Source organism: Mastomys coucha, unplaced genomic scaffold (genome assembly GCF_008632895.1).
Source record: "Mastomys coucha isolate ucsf_1 unplaced genomic scaffold, UCSF_Mcou_1 pScaffold15, whole genome shotgun sequence".
NCBI lineage: Eukaryota > Metazoa > Chordata > Mammalia > Rodentia > Muridae > Mastomys > Mastomys coucha.
The window spans coordinates 24,338,824-24,360,259 of NW_022196897.1; the positions used below are offsets into that span (position 1 = coordinate 24,338,824).

At 37.5% G+C, this 21,436-nt stretch overlaps 1 protein-coding gene and 1 long non-coding RNA gene across 2 annotated transcripts; both read left to right on the forward strand.

Annotated features, from left to right (window-relative positions):
• The first annotated feature begins 8,259 nt into the window (after positions 1-8,259).
• On the forward strand, positions 8,260-9,201 carry LOC116091929 (olfactory receptor 50-like). The gene has a single exon (XM_031373351.1). It carries the CDS (start codon positions 8,260-8,262, stop codon positions 9,199-9,201), a length of 942 nt encoding a protein of 313 aa, XP_031229211.1.
• Positions 9,202-16,794: 7,593 nt separating this feature from the next.
• Positions 16,795-18,750, forward strand: LOC116091930. Its single transcript, XR_004119114.1, has 2 exons — positions 16,795-16,964; positions 18,595-18,750. It is a non-coding gene; the product is annotated as an uncharacterized LOC116091930 (long non-coding RNA).
• The last annotated feature ends 2,686 nt before the right edge of the window (positions 18,751-21,436 follow it).

The following is a 21,436-nucleotide window of genomic DNA, read 5'->3' on the forward strand; positions in this document are numbered from 1 at the left end:
TGCAAGCTGGTACAACCACTCTGGAAAAAGTTTGGTGGTTCCTCAGAAAATTGGACATAGTACTACCTGAACACCCAGCAACACCCGTCCTGAGCATATATCCCGAAGATGCTCTAACATGTAATAAGGACACATGCTACACTATGTTCATAGCAGCTTTATTTATAATAGGCAGAAGCTAAAAAGAACCAGATGTTCCTCAACAGAGGAATGGATATAGAAAATGTGATACATTTACAATGGAGTACTACTCAGCTATTAAACACAATGAATTCATGAAATTCTTAGGCAAATGGATGGATCTGGAGGATATCATCCTGGGTGAGGTAACCCAATAACAAAAGAACACACATGGTATGCACTGACTGATGAGTGGATATTAGCCTAGAAGCTTGGAGTACCCAAGATACAAGCCACAAACCACATGAAACTTAAGAAAGACCAAGGTGTGGATACTTCAATCCTTCTTAGAAGGCGAACAAAATACCCATGGAAGAAGTTGTTAGCATCAGGACATTCAAAGCCTGTGGTAATGCATGGGCGGGTCCACAGACCTGTTGCCAGGGCAACAGCCACCATATTCCCAGAATCCACTGGGCTCACCTCCCACCTTTACCTGTGGCCACTACATTACAACCCATATATATACAGGGAACATTCCTCCATCTCTCTCTCTCTTTCTCTCCTCTCTTTCAGCGCTACTGCCCCCTCTCTCCCTCTCAATTAAACCTCTTACATGTGGAACTGCTTGGGCCTAGTGTGGTATGTTCTGACACGACTCACCGTTTTAACACATCAGAAGTTGCAGAGACAAAGTATGGATCAGAGACTGAAGGAAGGACAATCCTGAGACTGCCCCTTCCCATATTCAATCATCAAACCCAGACACTATTGTGGATGCCAGCAAGTGCTTGCTGACAGGAGCCTGATATAGCTGTCTCCTGAGAGGTTCTGCTAGTGCTTGACAAATATAGAAGTGGATGCTCACAGCCATCCATTGGACAGAGCACAGGGTCCCCAATGTAGGAGCTAGGCAAAGGACCCAAAGAGCTTAAGGGATTTACAAGGAGGAACAACAATATGAACTCCCAGAGCTCCAAGGGACTAAACCACCTACCAAAGAGTATACATGATGGAAATTATGGCTCGAGCTGCATATGTAGCAGAGCATGGTCTAGTCGTTCATCAAAGAGAGAAGAGGCCCTTGATCCTGTGAAGGCTTCATGCCCCAGTGTAGGGGAATGTCAGTTCGAGAAAGCGTGAGAGGGTGGGTTGGTGAGCAGAGGGAGGGGGGGAGGGAATAGGGGATATTTTGCAGGGGAAACCAGGAGAGGGGAGAAGCTTTGAAATGTAAAGAAAATATCTAATAATAATAATAAAAAGACCACACTTAGTCTATGGTGATCTGATAGGGTGCATGGGATTATTTCAGTCTTCCTGTATCTGTTGAGGCCTGTTTTTTGACCAATTATATGGTCAATTTTGGAGAAGGTACCATGAGGTGCTGAGAAGAAGGTATATTCTTTTGCTTTAGGATGAAATTTTCTATAAATATCTGTTAGATCCATTTTTTCATAACTTTTGAGTTTCACTGTGTCTCTGTTTAGTTTGTGTGACCTCCCCCAGGCTAATTCAGACCTTGCCTTGCAACAAGCAGTCAACCCACCTAGGGTGAGGCTTCCTGACTTAAACAAGGCCCTTTTTTTAAAGTCACCTCTCTGCCTCTTTCCAAGGTCCTGCTAACAGGTATGCCCTGCTGAATTGCTTCTCTTGCCTTTGAGACCAAGCATCGAGATACTAGTTTGGCCACGGGATACTGGCGGACTTAGGGGGGGGGGCATGAGGAGGGGAGGCGGGGGTTTGCCTGCCTGCTTGGTTTGCAGTTTCATAATACACTTTGGACTTGAAGCAGAAACCATGACTCGGTCCCATTTTTATTTTTTCCTCTTGTCGTCTGATTCCCTTATTTCCCCTCCAGTCTCCTTTCTCTCTTCCAGAGACCCCATTCATGTGTAGTCGCTGGCGGCTACAACAAGTTTGTGTTTCCATGATCTGTCCATTGCTGAGAGGGGGTTGTTGTTGTCTCCTACTATTATTGTGTGAGATGCAATGTGTGCTTTGAGCTTTAGTAAAGTTTTTTTTTATGAATGTGGGTGCCCTTGCATTTGGAGCATAGATGCTCAGAATTGAGAATTCATCTTGGTAGATTTTTTACTTTGACCAGTATAAAGTGTCCTTTCTTATCTTTTTTTTTTTTTGATAACTTTTGGTTGAAAGTTAATTTTATTCATTATTAGAATGACTACTCCAGCTTGTTTCTTGGGACCATTTGCTTGGAAAATTGTTTTTCAACCTTTTATTCTGAGGTAGTGTCTGCCTTTCTTACTGAGCATTTGATGTATACATTAAAATGCTGGGTCCTGTTTATGTATCCAGTCTGTTAATCTATGTCTTTTTGGGGGAAATGAGTCCACTGAAGTTAGGAGATAGTAAGGAAAAGTGATTGTTTACTTCCTGTCATTTGTGGTTAGAGGTGAAATTATATTTGTGTGGCTATCTTCTTTTGGGTTTATTGAAAGATTACTTTCTTGCTTCTTCTAGAGTGTAGTTTTGCTCCTTATATTGGTGTTTTCCATCTATTATTTTTGTAGGACTGGATTTGTGGAAAGATACTGTGTAAATTTGGTTTTGTCATGGAATATCTTGTTTTCTCCATCTATAGCAATTGAGAGTTTTGCTGGGTATAGTAGCCTGGGCTGGCATTTGTGTTCTTGTAGGGTCTGTATGACATCTGCCCAGGATCTTCTAGCTTTCATAGTCTCTCATTAGAAGTCTGGTGTAATTCTAATTGGTCTGCCTTTATATGTTACCTGACCTTTTCCCCTTACTGCTTTTAATATTCTTTGTTTAGTGCATTTGGTGTTTTTATTATTATGTGATGGGAGGGATTTCTTTCCTGGTTTAGTCTATTTTGAGTTCTGTAGTCTTCTTGTATGCTCATGGGCATCTCTTTATTTTCTTCTATAGTTTTGTTGAAGATATTTACTTGCCCTTTGAGTTGGGAATCTTTGCTCTCTTCTATACCTTAGATTTGGTCTTCCCATGGTTTCCTGGATTTTCTGGATGTTTTGGGTTAGGAGCTTTTTCATTTTTGCATTTTATTTGACTGTTGTGTCAATGTTTTCTATGATGTCTTCTGCCCCTGAGATTATCTCTTCTATCTCTTGTATTCTGTTAGTGATGCTTGCATCTATGACTCCTGATCTCTTTCCTAGGTTTTTAAACTCCAGATTTGTCTCTTTTTGTGATTTTTTTATTGTTTCTATTTCCATTTTTAGATCTTGGATGGTTTTGTTCATTTCCTTAGCTTGTTTGATTGTGTTTTCCTACAATTCTTTAAGGGAATTTTGTGTTTCCTCTTTAAGGGCTTCTAGCTGTTTACCTGTGTTCTCCTGTATTACTTTAAGGAAGTTTTTAAATGTCCTTCTTAATATCCTCTATTACCACCATGAGAAGTGATTTCAGATCCGACTCTTGCTTTTCCACTGTGTTGGTGTATCCAGGACTTGTTATTGTGTGAGAATTGGGTTCTAATGATGCCAAGTAACCTTGGTTTCTATTACGTTTTTCCTTTTGCTTGCCTCCCACCATCTGATTTTCTCTAGTGCTACCTGCCCTTGCTATATCTGACTGGAGCTTGTCCTTCCTGTGGTCCTAGTTATTTCAGAATTCCTCACAGTTCAGCTCTCTCTGTGATAGTGTGATTCTGGGATCCTGTGATCCTGAGATTCTGCATGTGTCAGAGCTCCTGGGAGTCAAGCCACCTCTGGAACATGGAGATCTTGATGTGACCAAGCTCCTGGGGTCCTGTGACTCTGTGATCCTGTGGACCTGGGTGTGGTAGAGCACCTGGGAGTGGAGCCTTTTCTGGGTGTTGTGGGACTGGCTGTGGAGTTAGCACCCAAGGTCTGCTCAGGGCACAGGCCCAGACCAGAAGGAACCCATGCCACTGGTAGGCAGAGTTCCTTGGTGCCCAGGTCCACTGGTCACAGTTACTTGTGGTATTAAGGAAGATATTGTGTCCTTCTCACCTCTGATCCTATGATCCTGGGTGTGTTAGAGTGCCTGGGAGTGGATCTTCCTCTAAGTGTTGTGGGACTGGCTGCAGAGTTCACGCAGAAAGTCTGCTCAGGGCACTGACCCAGAAGGAAAGAACCACAGAATCATTCTCTACCTAATTATCTTTAACATATGCATATAGCAGTCTCCTAAAACTAGACAACTTACAGATAATATATTTAGAATTTTTATATATATACATATACACATATATACACATATATGTATATGTATGTGTGTGTGTGTGTGTGTGTGTGTGTGTGTGTGTGTGTGTGTTTTGGATGGCTCTGTGCTGCTTGCTTTCCCAGAAAAGACTGTCTGGAATGAGGAATGTAGCATAGAATCTTTCCTATTTAGGTGGGAGGATGGAGCATTGGGGATAAAATAGGCAGAAGCCAAGAGTGTGGGAGTTTTGTGGGTAGTCAGTCTATCTTTACTTCTCCCAGTCTGTCAGGTCTCTAGTACACCAGGTAGTCTATGCCCCTGTTTGAGACTAAGGCACAATAAGTAGAAGCAAACTGAAATGCAAATAGTGTAGGAAACACTGAGATAGAGAGTGGAGAAGTTTTCGAGCAATGAACAGTCTATCTGGGCTTTATCAGTCTGTGAAGTATATAGTAAAGCAGGAAATCCATGTTCATAATTTGTATTTATAAACACACATTTACATGACTTAATTTTCATTCATTGTCATAACAATATGCCACAACGTAGCTTAATGGGAATAAATTTTCTCCTTGTTCTGGAACCTAGAAGCTCAAAATCAAAGGGTTGATAGAATGTTTTTCTCTGTTGTATTCTGATGGTGAAATCCTGTCAGAATCTTAGTAACTATTGACTTCTGTCTGCTTGCTATGTCCTTATTTTGGGGCATGGGAGGGGCATCCTGGTATCTTTTCTAAGAGAAATATTAATATCATTGAATTTAGGATTTGCCATAATAATTTCCTTTAATAATCAGTATATTATAAGCATAATTTTCAAATAGAACTATATTTGTTGATAGGCCTTCAACATTTAAATTTCTATAGAGCAGATATGTATAATTATAAAGAATTATTTTTATGTTTTCGCATTCTCTTGAAGGACACATTTTTCCTTTCTCATGGCTTTTTTCAGACTATTTTTTGCCTTAACATTGATCTGGATTATTCCTTATGTAAAATCACCTAATTGATTTGTTGGTCAACTTTTTCTACTCTTATGAACAAAGTTGCTACAAACTTTAATCTGAATCGATCTGTACATTTGAAAAATAATTGAGTGTAAATTTTATACCACAATGCACAGCTGCCAGAAATGTATATTTTCAATGGTAAATTATATCAAGCTATTTATTTGTTAGAAGTGGCTAAGATTGCAAATTAATGTAGGTTAGAGTATTCAATGAGCATATTCAAGAGGAAATTTCAAATTACTTGATATGTAATGGAAGAATTCCACAGATATTTCTACAAGTCTTTCTCTTTTATAATGGAAATTGACCATCTTTAGCTGTAATTATAAGCTCATTTAGAATTATTTCCCAAAATATATGGGAAGCCTTTTCAACTATTTTCTATCTGTATGAGTGTATTTTTTAAATTAAATATCAATTAAACACAGACATGTTTTCAACAGTATGAAATGATGGAAAATCTTTTTATGGTTGTTACTGGTATTTCTCAAGGGTGAAATGACTCTCATGCTCACTTCAAAAAAGTTCTTTCCCTAAGGGAGTCAATGACAACAAAGTAATTTTATCTATATGCCTCTAATTTGGATCTGGGGACAGAGATTACACCCTAGATCCTCTGCATCATACTCATAATTGGAGTGTACACGGACTAACCATGATGTAGGCAATGTATATGTGTATGTATCTACAATATCTGTTTCTGAACTGATTACTATTCTGCTTGTTGCAAAAGATGCATGACTGATTCAGATTTTTTTATGTTGTATTTTTTCTTGAGAGAAATTGAAGAGCTTTCCTGTAATTTTTAGCTAAAAGTATATGTGTGCAACATCTAAGTTAGCCTGTAAGATCAGGAATAGAATGTACGTTCTTCAGTACAACTCATATGTTTAGGTCTCTCTTTGTGGCTCTCTGTCCCTTTGTTTATCTCTATTTCCTCACTATTTCTCTTACTCAGTGTCTGTCTCTCTGTACAGCATGTATTTCAAACGTTAAGGATCACATCATCAAGTAGCAAACAGTTCTCTATAATTTATCTTGCACTAATAACCTGTTCAAACTTTGAGATAAAGACACACCCCAAAAAACTCTCCATAGAGTATTTTTCTTAACCTTATCCATTTTTGAAACATATATTTTATTGCTTACATTTAACTTTAACATACTATTTCTGCTGTGTTTTCTTCCAACTTTCCATCAAATCGCTGTGACTTTTGCTATAATAGCACTTGATGTTGATATTACAGCTAGTTTTCTTGGCTTCTCAAGTCTGTTTTCTACCTAACAGCCAGCAAGCCTTTTCCTCTTTTATGTTATTTCATTTTTTATGTGTGTTGCTGTTCTTGAACAGACAGATAATTTTTATCATAGCAAATTAGACATTATATCTCTCTGCTCTTCATATATTCTCCAACCTTTACATGTCTGTGATTGGAAATTACCTTGGGTTTTCTTTGACTCTCAAAACCCCTACCACTCTCCTTTCAAACACTTGCCTAAAGATCCATTTTATAATTTTTCTATATGTTATTCCACTATAGGCTATTCATAGAACATATTTCAGCTTCTTTATCACCTTGACATCTTGTAACTTGACATATTCTGAAACCATGGATGCTTGTTTCTCTAAACTCATTTTTCAATATACCATATATATATATATATGACATAAAATAATATAGATTATTCCAATATTGCTCAAAATAGCAAAGTATTAAAAACAATCTACCCAATACAGACAAATAATTAGCATTGTCATCATATAAAGTAATTATTACTACAGAGAAATTAGTAAGAAGTGCATTGTAATTAATTTCAGGCAACGTCAATTTAACTGAACATTTTATGTACAAAGTGAGATGGATTACATTTATAGGCACTTTAAAGATGGTCTTTTAAGTCTGGAAAGTGTGACAAGGCAAATAGATAGCTACTGGTCACTAAACAATTGTTCTCATAGATTATAACAACAAATTCCCTTAGCCACTGGAATATCAACTCTAATTTTATCATGTTCCTTTCCTATTGTTTAGTGATTACTCACACAGATAGGGATGATTAAATGAGAAAGCAAGAAATGCCAGTTTAGCAACAGAGAAAACATGTAGGAAATGCATAAAATGTAGCTGTTTTAAACTTAAGAACCTAGGGTAAGAATAAAGCAGGTAACATTTGCTTTTGCTAGAAAAACGCAAAGAATTTCCTTGGCTGAACTAAGAACTGGTGGGAAAGTCAACTATTTTCAGGTGTTCTGTGTACTTGCAAGAGATGCTTGGGCTGGAGCTGACTGGAATCAGGGTGATTTTATTCAGCCTAGGAAGAGTGATGGAAGAGTGAGCTCATTCACTGAGAAACTGTAATAACAGGAAGGTCTCATAGCTGCTTATAAGCTGCCATTTGTCTTTATATTGTTGGCTCAGACTCATGCACTTAATGCTTTGACCATATGCACATGTTGCTTCTGCTAATTCCCCACATCCTGTTTATTTGGAGATACAAAAATGCTCCCTGGGTTCCACTATCTGTTTCAGCTCATGGAAAGAATGCTTTAGGTAAGTGCATTCAAAAAAGGCTAAAAGTGATCAACAATCATTGAAATCTATTGATTTCTCTGTTGGCTAGTGCCAATTTACATACTAAATCCTTAATCTAAAATCGTCTTGGTGAAGTCCTTGATCTGGAAATGGTTGTGATAATTTCCCTGATATTATATTGTTCCCCTCTTAGAGACATTCAGTTGGTTTCAAGGTGGACAAATTATATCCCTTTCCAAACCATCACAATCCATTACTGTCACAGAAATCGACATATTAGGGTTAAAACACACATACTAAATGGTTCATACGAATGCTAATTTCAGTACTAGTCATTCATAAAATGTTTCTATAATGTAGAAGTTGAAATCACTTCTCTCTTGTTCCCATTTTTTCTTTCACTCACAGCAGAACAGGAAGAGGAAGAACATGAGAAGTGATAATGAGAGCACTGTGTCTGAGTTTATCCTCCTGGGGCTCCCCATTCGAGCAGAGGACCAAGCCATGTACTCTGCCCTGTTCCTGGCCATGTACCTGACAACTGTGCTGGGGAACCTGCTCATCATCCTGCTCATCAGGCTGGACTCTCACCTCCATACCCCCATGTACTTCTTCCTCAGTCACTTGGCTTTCACTGACATCTCTTTCTCATCAGTCACAGTTCCAAAGATGCTTATTAATATGCTGACACACAGTCAGTCCATCTCATATGCTGGTTGTATTTCCCAGGTATACTTTTTTTCAACTTTTACGGATCTTGACAGTTTTCTTCTGACCTCCATGGCCTATGACAGGTATGTGGCCATCTGCCACCCTCTGTACTATACCAGCATCATGAGTCAGAGCCTCTGTGTCCTTTTAGTAGTTGTGTCCTGGGCCTTATCTTCAGGCAATGCCCTTGTGCACACCCTTCTCTTGGCTCGTCTATCTCATTTTAGAAACAATACCATCCCCCACTACTTCTGTGAACCCTCTGCCTTATTGAGCCTGTCCATCTCAGACACCACCATCAATGAGATGGTTATACTTCTTTTAGGTACTCTAGTCATTACCCTGCCATTCATATGCATCCTGGTTTCTTATGGCCGAATTGGAGTCACTATTCTGAGAACTCCCTCCATCAAGGGAATCTGCAAAGCCTTGTCCACATGTGGCTCTCACCTCTCTGTTGTTTCTCTGTACTATGGAGCTATTATTGGGCTATACCTAGTGCCCTCATCTAATAACACCAATGATAAGGATGTCATTGTGGCTGTGATGTATAGCCTGGTCACACCCATGCTGAATCCCTTTATCTATAGTCTGAGGAATCGGGATATGAAAGGAGCATTGAAGAATATTCTCAGCAGGAGACTGTGTTCACAGTGGTGATCATGGCCTTCACTCAGAGCATCCCTTCTCCCTTTTCTTCTCCCATTCATCCTTTGTTCCATGTCAGGGAATTTTCATGAGGCTGCCTTTCCTTCACTTACTTCTCCTTGTACAGTTTTCTTCTCCATTTAACTATCTTGCTGACATTTAGTGTCTTTGGAAGGTTTCCCACAAACCTTCTACGTGTTTTTCTTGTAACATTTTAATTGTTTAGTCATTACTGTTTCCCTTTTATTAATAGGTTCATAGCTTTCATAGCAAAGATCCTTTTTTTCTCTGAGGATAACAGAAGTATTTCTTGGCTTAGATTTATTTTATTTTATTTTTATGTTTTATTTTATAACACACTTTGAGGTTTTTGGTAGCAACTATTTTTTTTTATACATGTAGGCAGCCAAAGGAAGGCAAAGGAAACAAACATTCCTTGTTCAGAGCCCTTAGGGATGCCTGGGCAACAACTATTAACACTTATTAATTTTATTTTACCTTTCTGTGTATTGGTGTTTTGCATGCATGTGTGTCTGTGCATCATGTTTATGTCTAGTTCCTGCAAAGGCCATTAGAATGTGTCAGATCCTCTAGCATTTCACTTACAGATGGTTGTGAGCAACTATATAGGTTCTGGAATTTAAACCTGGGTTCAGTTCTCTTAATCATGTGCTATCTTTGCTGCCTGTTACATTTTTTTTTTGTAGTTGACACCCAAAAGTGGTAGATATTTATTAGATATGTTGAGCTGTTTTGATACATGTAAATAGTTCATAAAATCCACATAAAAGAAAGCATAGTAATTTATTCAAATATTTAGCATGACTTATTTAGCATGAATTTTTATTCTAGCCTTAAGTATCATATATAGTATTTATAATCATTACACAGTGAAACGTATGAAAACAACAAATTTTCTTAGCATAATTTGGTACTTCCTGACCAACCTATGCCCATCCATTTTTCTTATTTTATTTGTAATCTTATCCATTTTCTCAAAGTTGTATTATTTGTATAAATGTGGTGGTACTCAATTCATTATGTTTTTTGACAAGTGTTTGTTTCTGATCAATAACTAAAATGAAAACACACTGTTTCTTGTAAAAGATAAAAACAAGGATAAGGATAAGCTCTCTGGGGAGCATGAAGGTCCTGGGAGGGGGGAGTATCAAGGCCTATTGGCAACACTTTGGCATGAGCTTCCACAGGGCACTGTGGTTATGTTCAGTTTTTGCATCCTAAAAGGAGGTTCTGCTTTTCTGAGTGGGTGATGAGGGATAGTTAGGTAGATATTCAGAAGTCTCAAAAGCTTGATCAAGTTCAAGTAGGTCTGCAGAGCAGTTTAATCCAAATATATTTTATTATGAAAAGGAGAAGGAAAGTTTACTTCTTCAACTACAAAAACATTATATCCCATGAAGTGATTTTACCTTTGGTCCCTGAGAATCAACCTCTGCTGATGCAGAGGAACTTTTATATTTTTGGTTGTGAGCCTAGCCTTTAACGGCTGAGCCATCTCTCCAGCCCACAGAGGAACTTTTAATAGGAGTTGGCTGTAAAACAGATGCATTTGTAAAGTAGCACAGCAGAGTTTAATGGCTACTTAAATGCATCTCAAACAATACTTAGCAGAACTTAGGCTACTGTATGTTAAAATTCTGATACTTATTTTTTTTTAAAACTGTGGACTCCCTCCCCAAAGCCCGGACAGTAAACAGCAACCACTTGGGCCCCAGCGCTGCGGCTGCCCACCTGTTGAGCGAAACCTGGTTCCAGTTACATTCAGAAGCTCCACCCCCACAGAGTAACAAGGAAGTCACTGATTGGACTGTTACACTGACGTATTTTGGGGGAAGGGTTTTTGGCCAAGGTAATATATCTGTTGGGAGAACAAAGGATTATTATTAAAGAACCAAGATGGCTGAGCAGTAATGTTTCCTGTCTAATTTTTTTACCCTTCCACGTGGGTAGGTATGTCTGTGGCCACTCTATCCTATCTCTAACTCTCTCTAGCAGCTGCACTCCTTTCTAACTTCATTTTTCCAGGTTACCCACTGTTTTATGTTACTGCAGGTCAGTAACATAAAACAAGCAATATTTTATGTGCTTATTGGACATTTTATTTAGCTGTTACACAATGATATATATATATATATATATATATAATAAATAGATAAGTCATAAAAGCTATGTGTAGGTTAGATATGTGTGCTGTATTTTATATTTATGTATTCACATTAATATACTTATAACATTTTAATAATAATACTAAGCAAAATATTCATTAATTTCTAGACTTAAATAGTAAAAAACTTTCAGTGTTGTTCATGTATATTTGGCATATATATGTATACATATACATATATATTTGTAACTAATATATATAATAGTTTTTCTTAATTATTTTATTTATTTACACCCCAAATGTTACCTCTTCCATTCCCCTCTTTCAGAGTTCTTTAACCAATTCCCTCTTCCCTTTACCTCTTAGAGGGTGTTCCCCCTAGGCATTCCCTATCCTTGGGGCATCAATTCTCAACATGATTAGGCACATCTTTTACTACTGAAGCCACACAAGGCCGACCTCTGCTACATATGTGTTGAAGGCCATCAACTAGTCCCTGTATGCTCTTTGGATGGTAGCTTAGTCTCTGAGAACTCCCAGGGGTCCAGGTTAGTTGACACCATTGATCTTTGTATGAGGTTGCCACCACCTTCAGTTTCTTCAATCCATCCTTTAACTCTTTCATAGCGGTCCCTAACCTCAGCCCAATGGTTGCCTGTAAGTATCTGCATCTGTCTCAGTCACCTTCTGGTAGGACCTCTCAAAGGACAGCCATGCTAGGTTCCTTTCTCCAAACAGTAATAGAGTTAGGGTTTGCTGCCCCTCCCATATGATGGATCCCAAATGGGCTGGTCACTGGATAACATTTCCTTCAGTCTCTTCTTCTGTCTCTTCAGAAGAAGACAGTCTTCCAGGGAGGTAGGTTGTGGGTCCTTAAGACCATGCCCACAATAACACAGTTCCTCCAACAAGGCCACACATACTCCAAGAAGGCTACACCTCCTAATAGTGCCACTTCCTTGTCCAAGCATATTCAAACCATTACATTCCACTCTCTGGTCCTGATAGGCTTGTTCAAACATATGAGTTTATGGGGGTCATACCTAAACATAGCATAATGCAAAATACATTTAGTCCAACTTCAAAAGACCCCATGGTACAGCAGTCTCAGCAATATTAAAAGTCCAATGTTCAAAGTCTTTTCTGAGGTTCAGCCAATCACTTAACTGTAATCTCCAAAGCCAGACAGGAAACCAACTGGCCAAACACCAAACTCTGTGTCTGATAATGAATGAAGTAGTCATTAGATTGTAAACTCTTTGTTCACTTAAACAATCTTCTCTCCTCTGGGCTGTTTCTATTCCCTGTTAGTAGCTTTTCTCAGCAGATATTCCACAGCTCTGGCATCTCAAAATTCTTGAGGTCCCTAAGGCAAAGTCAATATTATAGATTCTTATTTCAATATCCGGGATCCACACATGATTTTCTGGGTTCCTCCTAAGGGCTTGGGTCATGTCTCCAGCTCTGCCCTCTGTAGCACTCCAGACACTGGCTGACTCCACTTTACTACTGCTGCTGCTCTTGGTGATCATCCCATGGTACTATAATCTTCAATACACTGGGGTCTTTTCCTGCAACTAGGTTTTACTAATAGCCTCTTATAGGTTCTCTTCATGGTGCTAAATCTAAACTTCTTTGCATGACCCCTTCAGTCCTGGGTTGTCAACTGCAACTGAGGCATTATCTTCACCAATGGCCTTCCCTGGCCTCTCACAGCTGCTGTCCATGACCCCTTCACACCTTCAAAACCAGTACTACCTTGATGAGTCTTACACATAACCAAGTCCAGCTGAAGCACTAGGTAAAACCTTAGATATCTCTAGAACATGGCTTCTTTGTGCTCTCAGAAAACTTCAACATCTGTGATGTTGGTCTCCTCTTAATCACCACTAATTTCTTAGCTAAAGCTAACCAGCATCAATTTTCCCAGTAAACCCTTCTATTTTTGTCTCTAAAGCCAGACACACATGGTGGAAGCTGCCAAGTTCTGATGCTTCCTGGAATTGAAATATGGCCATCTTGTTCTATTACATTCTCACCAGCTTTCTCTTTTCCAACTCTGTCACTGCTGAAGCTTGTCTGTTCTGGAACTTGCTCTGTAAATTTATCTTGAAGTCAGATGTCTCCATGGCTGTTTCTCCTAAGTGCTGGGATGAAAGCATGTACCACCATACCTGGATTTAAACTTTTTCTACTTGTACTTGCTCTATACCAGACTGGCTTTGAACTCAGATCTTCTTACCTCTCTTTCTCCTGGGAATAAATGTGTGTATCACCATGCTTGTACCTAAACTTAGTTGGGTGGGATATTGTCCCAAAGTCACCACTCTCTGAGTCTCTTTATTTCCTTGAATACAGGATTCAGCTTCATTTCACTTCTTGGTGCCCCCTTAGTACTTGAACCACACATTTTATATTTTATTTTTTTCAGCTTGCTCCTTTTCATTAAAACATTCTTCATAAGACTAAACCAGAGAACAAATTCTCTTAGGCTTTTTTGAGACTTCCTTTGTCAATGGAATTAATCTCTTTAGCTTAGTCTCAGATTCTTCAGACAAGGGCAAAAGGCAGCCACATTCTTAAACCAAATGCCACAAAACAGTCTCTAGGCTACATACTGAAATTCTTCTCCACTGAAACCACTTGAGCCAGGTCTGCACAATTCAAATCTCCTTCAGCAACAAAGTATTCCATATTCCTACTAGGACAGCGTATTAAGCCCCACTTAAAGCATCCTACTGCTTTCCAAATATAAAATTCCAAAATTCACATTCTTCTAAACAAAAACATGGTCGAACCTATCACAGAAATACCCAGTACTTGGCACCAACTTCTTTCTTAGGTTTTAATGGATGTGAACAGACACCAAAACCAAGGAAACTATTATAAAGATGGCATTTAATTTGGACTGGCTTACAGATTCAGAGGTTCAGTCTATTATCATCAAGGCAGGAACATGTTAATATACCTTATAGAAGAGAGAGTGGGAATAGCTTTGAGTGCTTTTGGCACAGGCGATAACTTCTTGAACAGAATACCAAGAGCTCAGGTACTAAAATCAAAAATTAACTTGATTTAATTAATTAAATTAATTCGATTTAATTCAATGGGACCTCATAAAGCCTAGAAGCTTCTGTAAGGCAAAGGACACTGTCACAGGAACATTCCACATTTGGTACATAATGGAAGCTATCAGAATAAGTATATTTTTATTATCTGAAATGTGCTTTAGTATAATCATGCTTATAATATTCATTTTATTTACTTAGAATAGGAGAGATTCAAATAATGGATTTTTTTAATCAATTAGATGGTTAAGAAATTCAGGTAAATCTTGCCTCAACACCTACCCATGCCCAGCTTACCCACAAGTACCCCTCTTATCCCCATCACTATACATATTTAAAGAAACTATGGGAAAGACAAACAAAAAATTGGAGGAAGTTTAATATAGAAAGCTGCCAGAAATTGATAAGGAAATCTGCCACAAGGAAGGGAGAGTGAGTTGGGGGAGGGCTTGGCAGTGACTGAGAGATGGACTCCCATTGAGTATCCTACCTAGGCAGTCTTAATCAAAGCCAAGGAAAATATCCAATAAACATTTGAAAGAAACAAATAAAACTGTTCAAGACCTAAAAATAGAAAAAGAAGGAATAGAGAAAACCCAAACTGAGAATTTTATAAATCAAAAATCCTGGTAAGTAAACAGAAACTACATATGTAAGCATCACCAACAGAATGCAAGAGATTAGAGAAAGAATGTCAGGTATTGCAGATACAATAGAAGAAATAGATAAATCAGTCAAAGAAAATATTAAATCTAAAGAATTCCTGACAAAAAACATCCAGGAAATGTGAGACACTATGAAAACACTAAATCTAAAATTAATAAGAATACAAAAAGGAAAAGAATCCCATACTAAAAGCCCTGAATATATATATATACACACACACACACACACACACACAAATATATATATACATATATATGTATATTAGAAATTGTAGAAAAAATTTATCTAACATAAAGACATACATAGGTATTAGAAGCTTACACAACTCAAATATTAAGCAAAGTATCTGGTTTACATAATAACCCAAACACTAAACACACAGAACAAAGAAATAATATTAAAATCTGCAAGAGAAAAAGGCCAGGTAACATATAAAGACATATGTATTAGAATTATACCTGATTTCTTAATGAAGGCTCTAAAAGACAGAAGAGCCTGAACAGATGTCTTGCAGACTCTAAAAGTCCACATATGCCAACTCAGACTATTATACCCAGTAAAAGTTTCAGTCACCATAGGTAGAAAAAACAAAATATTCCATGACAAAGTCAAATTTAAACAGTATTTATTCATAAATGCAGCTCTACAGAGGTACTATAAGAGAAACTACAACCCAAGTAAATTAATTATACCCATAAAAATTCAGGCAATAAATAATTTTACACTAGCAAATCCCTAAGAAGTGTAACACACATACATATATCACCTCCACCAGCACTGCCATAACCACAATGAACAGTACCACCACCAAAAGAATAGGATTGAACAATCATTGATCATTAATATCTCTCAGTATCATTAGAATCAATTCCCCAATAAAAAGACACACACTAACAGAATGAATGCAAGTCCAGGATTCATTCTTTTGCTACATGCAAAAATTATACTTTAACACCAAAGATAGGCATTACCCAAGAATAAAGGGCTGGAAAAAGATTTTCTAAGCAAATGGACCTAAGAAACAAGTTGATGTAGTCATTCTAATAGCTAAAGAATATACTTCCAACAAAAATTAACCAAAAAAGACAGGGAAAGACACATCATATTCATCAAAAGAAAAGTATTCACTGAGATGATTGTTCTATGTTTAGCATCTATGCCTCAAACACCAAGAGAAGTACTACTAAAGCATAAATCATACAACAACACTCATAGATTGATAATGGGAGACTTCAATACCTCTCTCTCACCAATTGATAGGTCACCCAGAAAAAAACTAAACAGAGAAAGACTAGGGATAATAGACATTATGAACTAGAAGGATCTAACAGATATCTACAGAATATTTCATTCAAACACAACATAATATACCTCAGTATTTCACAGAACATTCTCCAAAACTGATCACAGACTCTGTCAAAAAAAAATCTCAACAGGTACAAGAAATTTTAAATAATACCTGGGATCCTACTAGACTATCACTGATAAAAGTTGGATTTTAACAACAGAAACATCAGGAAGACTTTGAACTCATAAAAACTGAAAACTCTACTGAATAAGATTACTGATTCAAAGGAGAAATAAATAGAAAGACTTCTTAGAAGTCAGTGAAAAAGGAATGCACAGCATTCTCAAACTAATGTGACAGAATGAAAGTGTTGCTAAGAGGGAAGTTCTTAGTACTAAGTGCCTACTTAAAGAAACAATATACCTGAAAGTTCTAGAACAAAAAGTAGCAAGTTCACCCAAGAGGAGTAGACAGCATGACATAACAAAAGGGATGGATAAAAGCAAGATCATAAAAACAACGCAAAGAATCAATAAAACAAAAAGTTAGTTCTTCCCACAACTTGGCCCAGGGCAGAGCCAGTGCTCCAGACCCTCCCTCCAACACCCAGATACAGCTTTACTCCCAGGTACTTTGACACAAACAGGCTCACAGGTGAGACACTCCCTGTCCCAATACATAGCCTAAGTGGGACCCACACGGGGCCCAGAGGAGTGATCTCTATCTGCCATGCTCTGCTGGAGACACATCTTCCTTCTGGCCTACAACTTGTCCCAGGACAGAGCTGGTGCTCAAGACCTCCTCCCAGACCCAGAGACAGTTTGACTCCCAGGAGCTCCATTACAATCAAGCTCACAATTTCATTGGAGGGACAGGATCCAGTCAGAGACAGCCAGGCCAATTAACACCTGAGATAACCAGATGGCAAGAGGCAACCACAAGAACATACGCAACAAAAACCAGTGCCACTTGGCACCATCCGAACCTAGCTCTCCTACCACAGCAAGCTCTGGATACTCTAAACACACTTGAAAAGCAAGACACCAACCTAAAATCGCATCTTAAGAAGATGATAGAGGACCTTAATGAGGACATAAATAAATTAAATAAATTAATTAAATAAATTAAATAAAATTAATTAATTAATTAATTAAAGAACTACAGGAAAATACAGACAAACAGTAAAAGCTCTTAAAAAAGAAACACATGAATACCTTAAAGAAATATAGGAAAACACAATCAAACAGGTGAAGGAATTGAACAAAACACTACAGGATCTAAAAAATGAAAATAGAAACAATAAAGAATTCACAAAGGGAAGCATCCTGGAGATGGAAAACCTAGACTAGAGAGCAGGAGTCACAGATGCAAGCAACACCAACAGAATACAAGAGATAGAAGAGAGAATTTCAGTTTTAGAAGGTACCATAGAAGATATTGACACAACAGCCAAAGAAAACACAAAGTATAAAAAGCTCCTGACTCAAAATATCCAGAAAATTCAGGACACAATGAAAAGATGAAACCTAAGGATAATAGAAATACAAGAGAATGAAGATTCCCAACTCAAAGGGCCAGGATACATCATCAACAAAATCAAAGGAGAAAACTTTCCTAAACTAAAGAAAAAGATGGTTGTAAATGTACAAGAAGCCTACAGAATACCAAATATATTTGACCAGAAAGGAAATTCCTCCCATCACATAATAATCAAAAGACTACTAAATGAACAGAACAAAGAAAGAATATTAAAAGTAAGGGGACAAGGCCAAGTGTCATATAAAGGCAGACCTACCAGAGTCATACCAGACTTCTCAACAGAGATTCTAAAAGCCAGGATGTGGAGAGCTTTTTGGGTTGCTTCTGGAAAGTTTGCAAGCACTTGTCACTGGGCTCAGACAAGGAAGTAGGGTCAGATAAGAATGTTTATATTTGGGCTAATACAAAGCTCAAGATTAAACTCAGCTGAGGAATGTGCAGCATCCCTTTTAGCTTGGCCATCCTGATATGCCCTTGGAAACACTGACCACAGGGCTTTGCTTACTGCTTTGTGTGATCTCTTTGTTTATTGCCTTGCTTGATATTTTGTCTTTGATCTTAGAACAGACCCTATTCTTTGGATGTACCTAGACTAGTATAAAAGCTGACTGGGGAAAAATAAACCCACTTCAGCCTCAGTACTGGCTAGAGTCATCTTATGATGTTGTCTAATTGTCTTTTTCTTTTCAATCCTCCTTCTCACCTGTGGACTGATTGAGCTGGCTTGGTCACATGACACCTCAGCGTTGGAGCTCAAGTATGAGGGATAGAGTGAAGGACACCGAAGGAAAGGAAGCTCAAACAAGGGCAAAGGAAAATGAAGATTTGGGCCAGTAGTGAATAAACCCTGTTTAAAAAAAAAGGGGACAAGGTAATGGTAGAATGTGTTTTGTGTGTGCATTTAGAGATGCTAAAATCTAGAGGAGTGAAGATAATTCTCATAGATAATTTTAGTCTTTGGACCCTGATTGGAGATAGTTTAGACTCTAGACGTAAGAGACAGAGTGGGTTTCAGAAAAGCAGTCTTCTCCCCTGTCTGGGACGCTTTGGTGAAGGAGAAGGAAAATGAACATAAGCTGTTCTGGAGCTCTCCTAGGGACAGGGGGAGATCAGGAGATGTCTTGCTTCCTCTCTAGCTCCCACTAGAGGAATGTTTAGTTCTAGTTCTGGGTCCCTTCTACTTCTCTTCCTTCTCTGTCTATTGTATGTTCTTGGCACACAAATCTGTCCACATCTGTCAGTTTATGTCTGTGTTTTTGTTTCATTGCTTGATTATTGCTCTGTTTCGTATTTAAAAGAAAAAGTATTTAAAACTTTATCTGCTTGCTGTCCACCCCTTGACTTAGTTTCAACTCATTTAAAAAAAAAAAGGACAGACTCAATTTGCACAGCAAAAACTGATAAGTTGCCCTGCACTGGAGTCTAGCACAGCTGGAGAAGGCCTGCCAGGGGCTGATTGTCTATACAAGCTTCTCTTAAAGGGCCAGCAAGTTATCAGCTTCTCTGGACAGGAAGCTGATGGCTGTTTCTCTTAGAAAAATCTCTGTGACTGTGACTATTGGGTTCAGTAGGTAACAAGGTATGCCTCTCTTGAAATTACAGCTAGAAAAAAGTAAGATTTTGTCTAGTCTAAATAAGTAAATGTGTGTAGCTTCCTCATTTTTTTGTTTCTGACCATTTAAAAATGTATAAATATGTTCTACATGTTTTGGTTATAGATTATTGGCTTATAAGTTATTGGGTATGATTGAAAAATTTTAACATTGGTAACAAAAAGTTTCCTTAAAACTGGCAACTTAGGGTTGAAGTCATTCTAGAAAATAATACATGGTATGAGTCAACCTAGGAAACAGATCTTTAAAGATACTTCTAAATTGGGATAATTTTTATGTAATTCCTATCCTAGAACATAAGCTTATAAAATATAGGATTTAAAACAGTGCTTTTTAACTCAGTATTAAAAGCTGTACCATCATGCATTCATATACAAGAACTGGCAGTCAAACTTTGTAACATGAAAGTAATGAACTTGGTATTGATTTTAGAGAGAATGGATTGTTTGTTAAAAATTCGTTTTGTTTTCCAAAATTATGGTTATGCTCTTATATTGCAAAAGAAACTTAAAAATTATGGTTAAACTGCCAATGTTTTATTAGCTGCAGTTGACAATTCAATCACAAGCTCAAGCTTTTAATTCCCCTTGGAATTTTTGTAATTTTAATTCCCCATATTTGTAATTAGGAAAAAAAAATCAGGCAAGTGGAGATTATTGCAAGATATACAAAAGGTTAGTGAGACGATGTAACTTATAAGATGAGCATTACCTACTCCAGCTACCATTCCAAAAAATACATATAAAATTATTATATATTTTAAACATTGTTTTTATACTATTCCCCTGAGTCCTGATGATTGCAAAAGGTTTGCATTTACTGTGCTTGCTTGTAATTTTAAAGAACCCATGAAGCAATATCATTAGAAAGTTTTTGCCTCAGGGAATGGCTAATAGCCCTACATCATGTAAAAAAATTGTTGCAGCTTCAATTCAAGAAGTTAGCTGATCCTTCTGAGGGAGTTTTACTATAAGTCTTTTCTCTTATACAATGAGCTTTAAAATCTTGGGGATTAGTTGTTGCTCCAGAAAAGATTCAAAGATGATATTGTTTTCAATATTTGCAACATCAGTTATATCCTAAATAAATTGTGATACAGAAAATTCAAATAAGAAAAGATAGTTTACTTAGTTTAAATGATTTCTGAAAACTTCTAGGAGATGTTAATTGGCTAAGACCTCACCAAATTGGCTAAGGCTCACCAGGACTTAAGCCTCTTGTTTGATATTCTCAAGGAGGATGCGAATCCTAATTCCCCTTGACAATTAACTGATGGTAGATGAATAAGATTGCAGAAAGTAGAGGAAACTGTTAGTCAACAAGAAGAAAAGTTTTAACATCCTATTATGAAGTTGTTGCTGTGTTAATACAGAATTGTATGGCAGAATCATGAAAGTATTTGAGGAAAGAACTTGATGAAATATTTATTCACTATTCCAAACAGCAGTTAAATTGGTTATTGTAGAATACTGATATTTGCCTTATTTTGTGTGCAGATTTCTCAGGCAAAATTGATGATCTTTTTCTAAAAGATAAGTAGTTACAATTTGCCTCTACGCATGCTTTTTTATTTCCTGTAAATTTGCACATACATGAAAGTAAAAATAAAAATACCGCAACAGCCCAACCAAGTGTTAGGTTTTAAGTTTTGTTTTCTTTTAGTAACTGATTCAAACATGTAGTATTTGCCACAGGTCAAACTGGTTTATTTCCTAGCTAGAAGCTCCCAGTTTTACTTGTTTATCAGGACATCTATATAGAAGGGTTTGTCTCAGTGTTGAATTCACACAGCTTTGCAATCTGGTGCATGACTCCTTAGGTAGTGTATTTCACTGTGTTGGTGTGTCTGATGGAAATTTCAAGGTGGTCCCACAAAAAAAATATATTTTTATGTAGTGTGCCTTCAAAGAGAACCATTTATCTCTCTTCTCGTGTTGTCCCACTAAGT

What these genes read in the sequence shown, in the direction of transcription:
- LOC116091929 (XM_031373351.1), top strand. Translation starts at nt 8,260, where the DNA reads ATGAGAAGTGATAATGAGAGCACTGTGTCTGAGTTTATCCTCCTGGGG.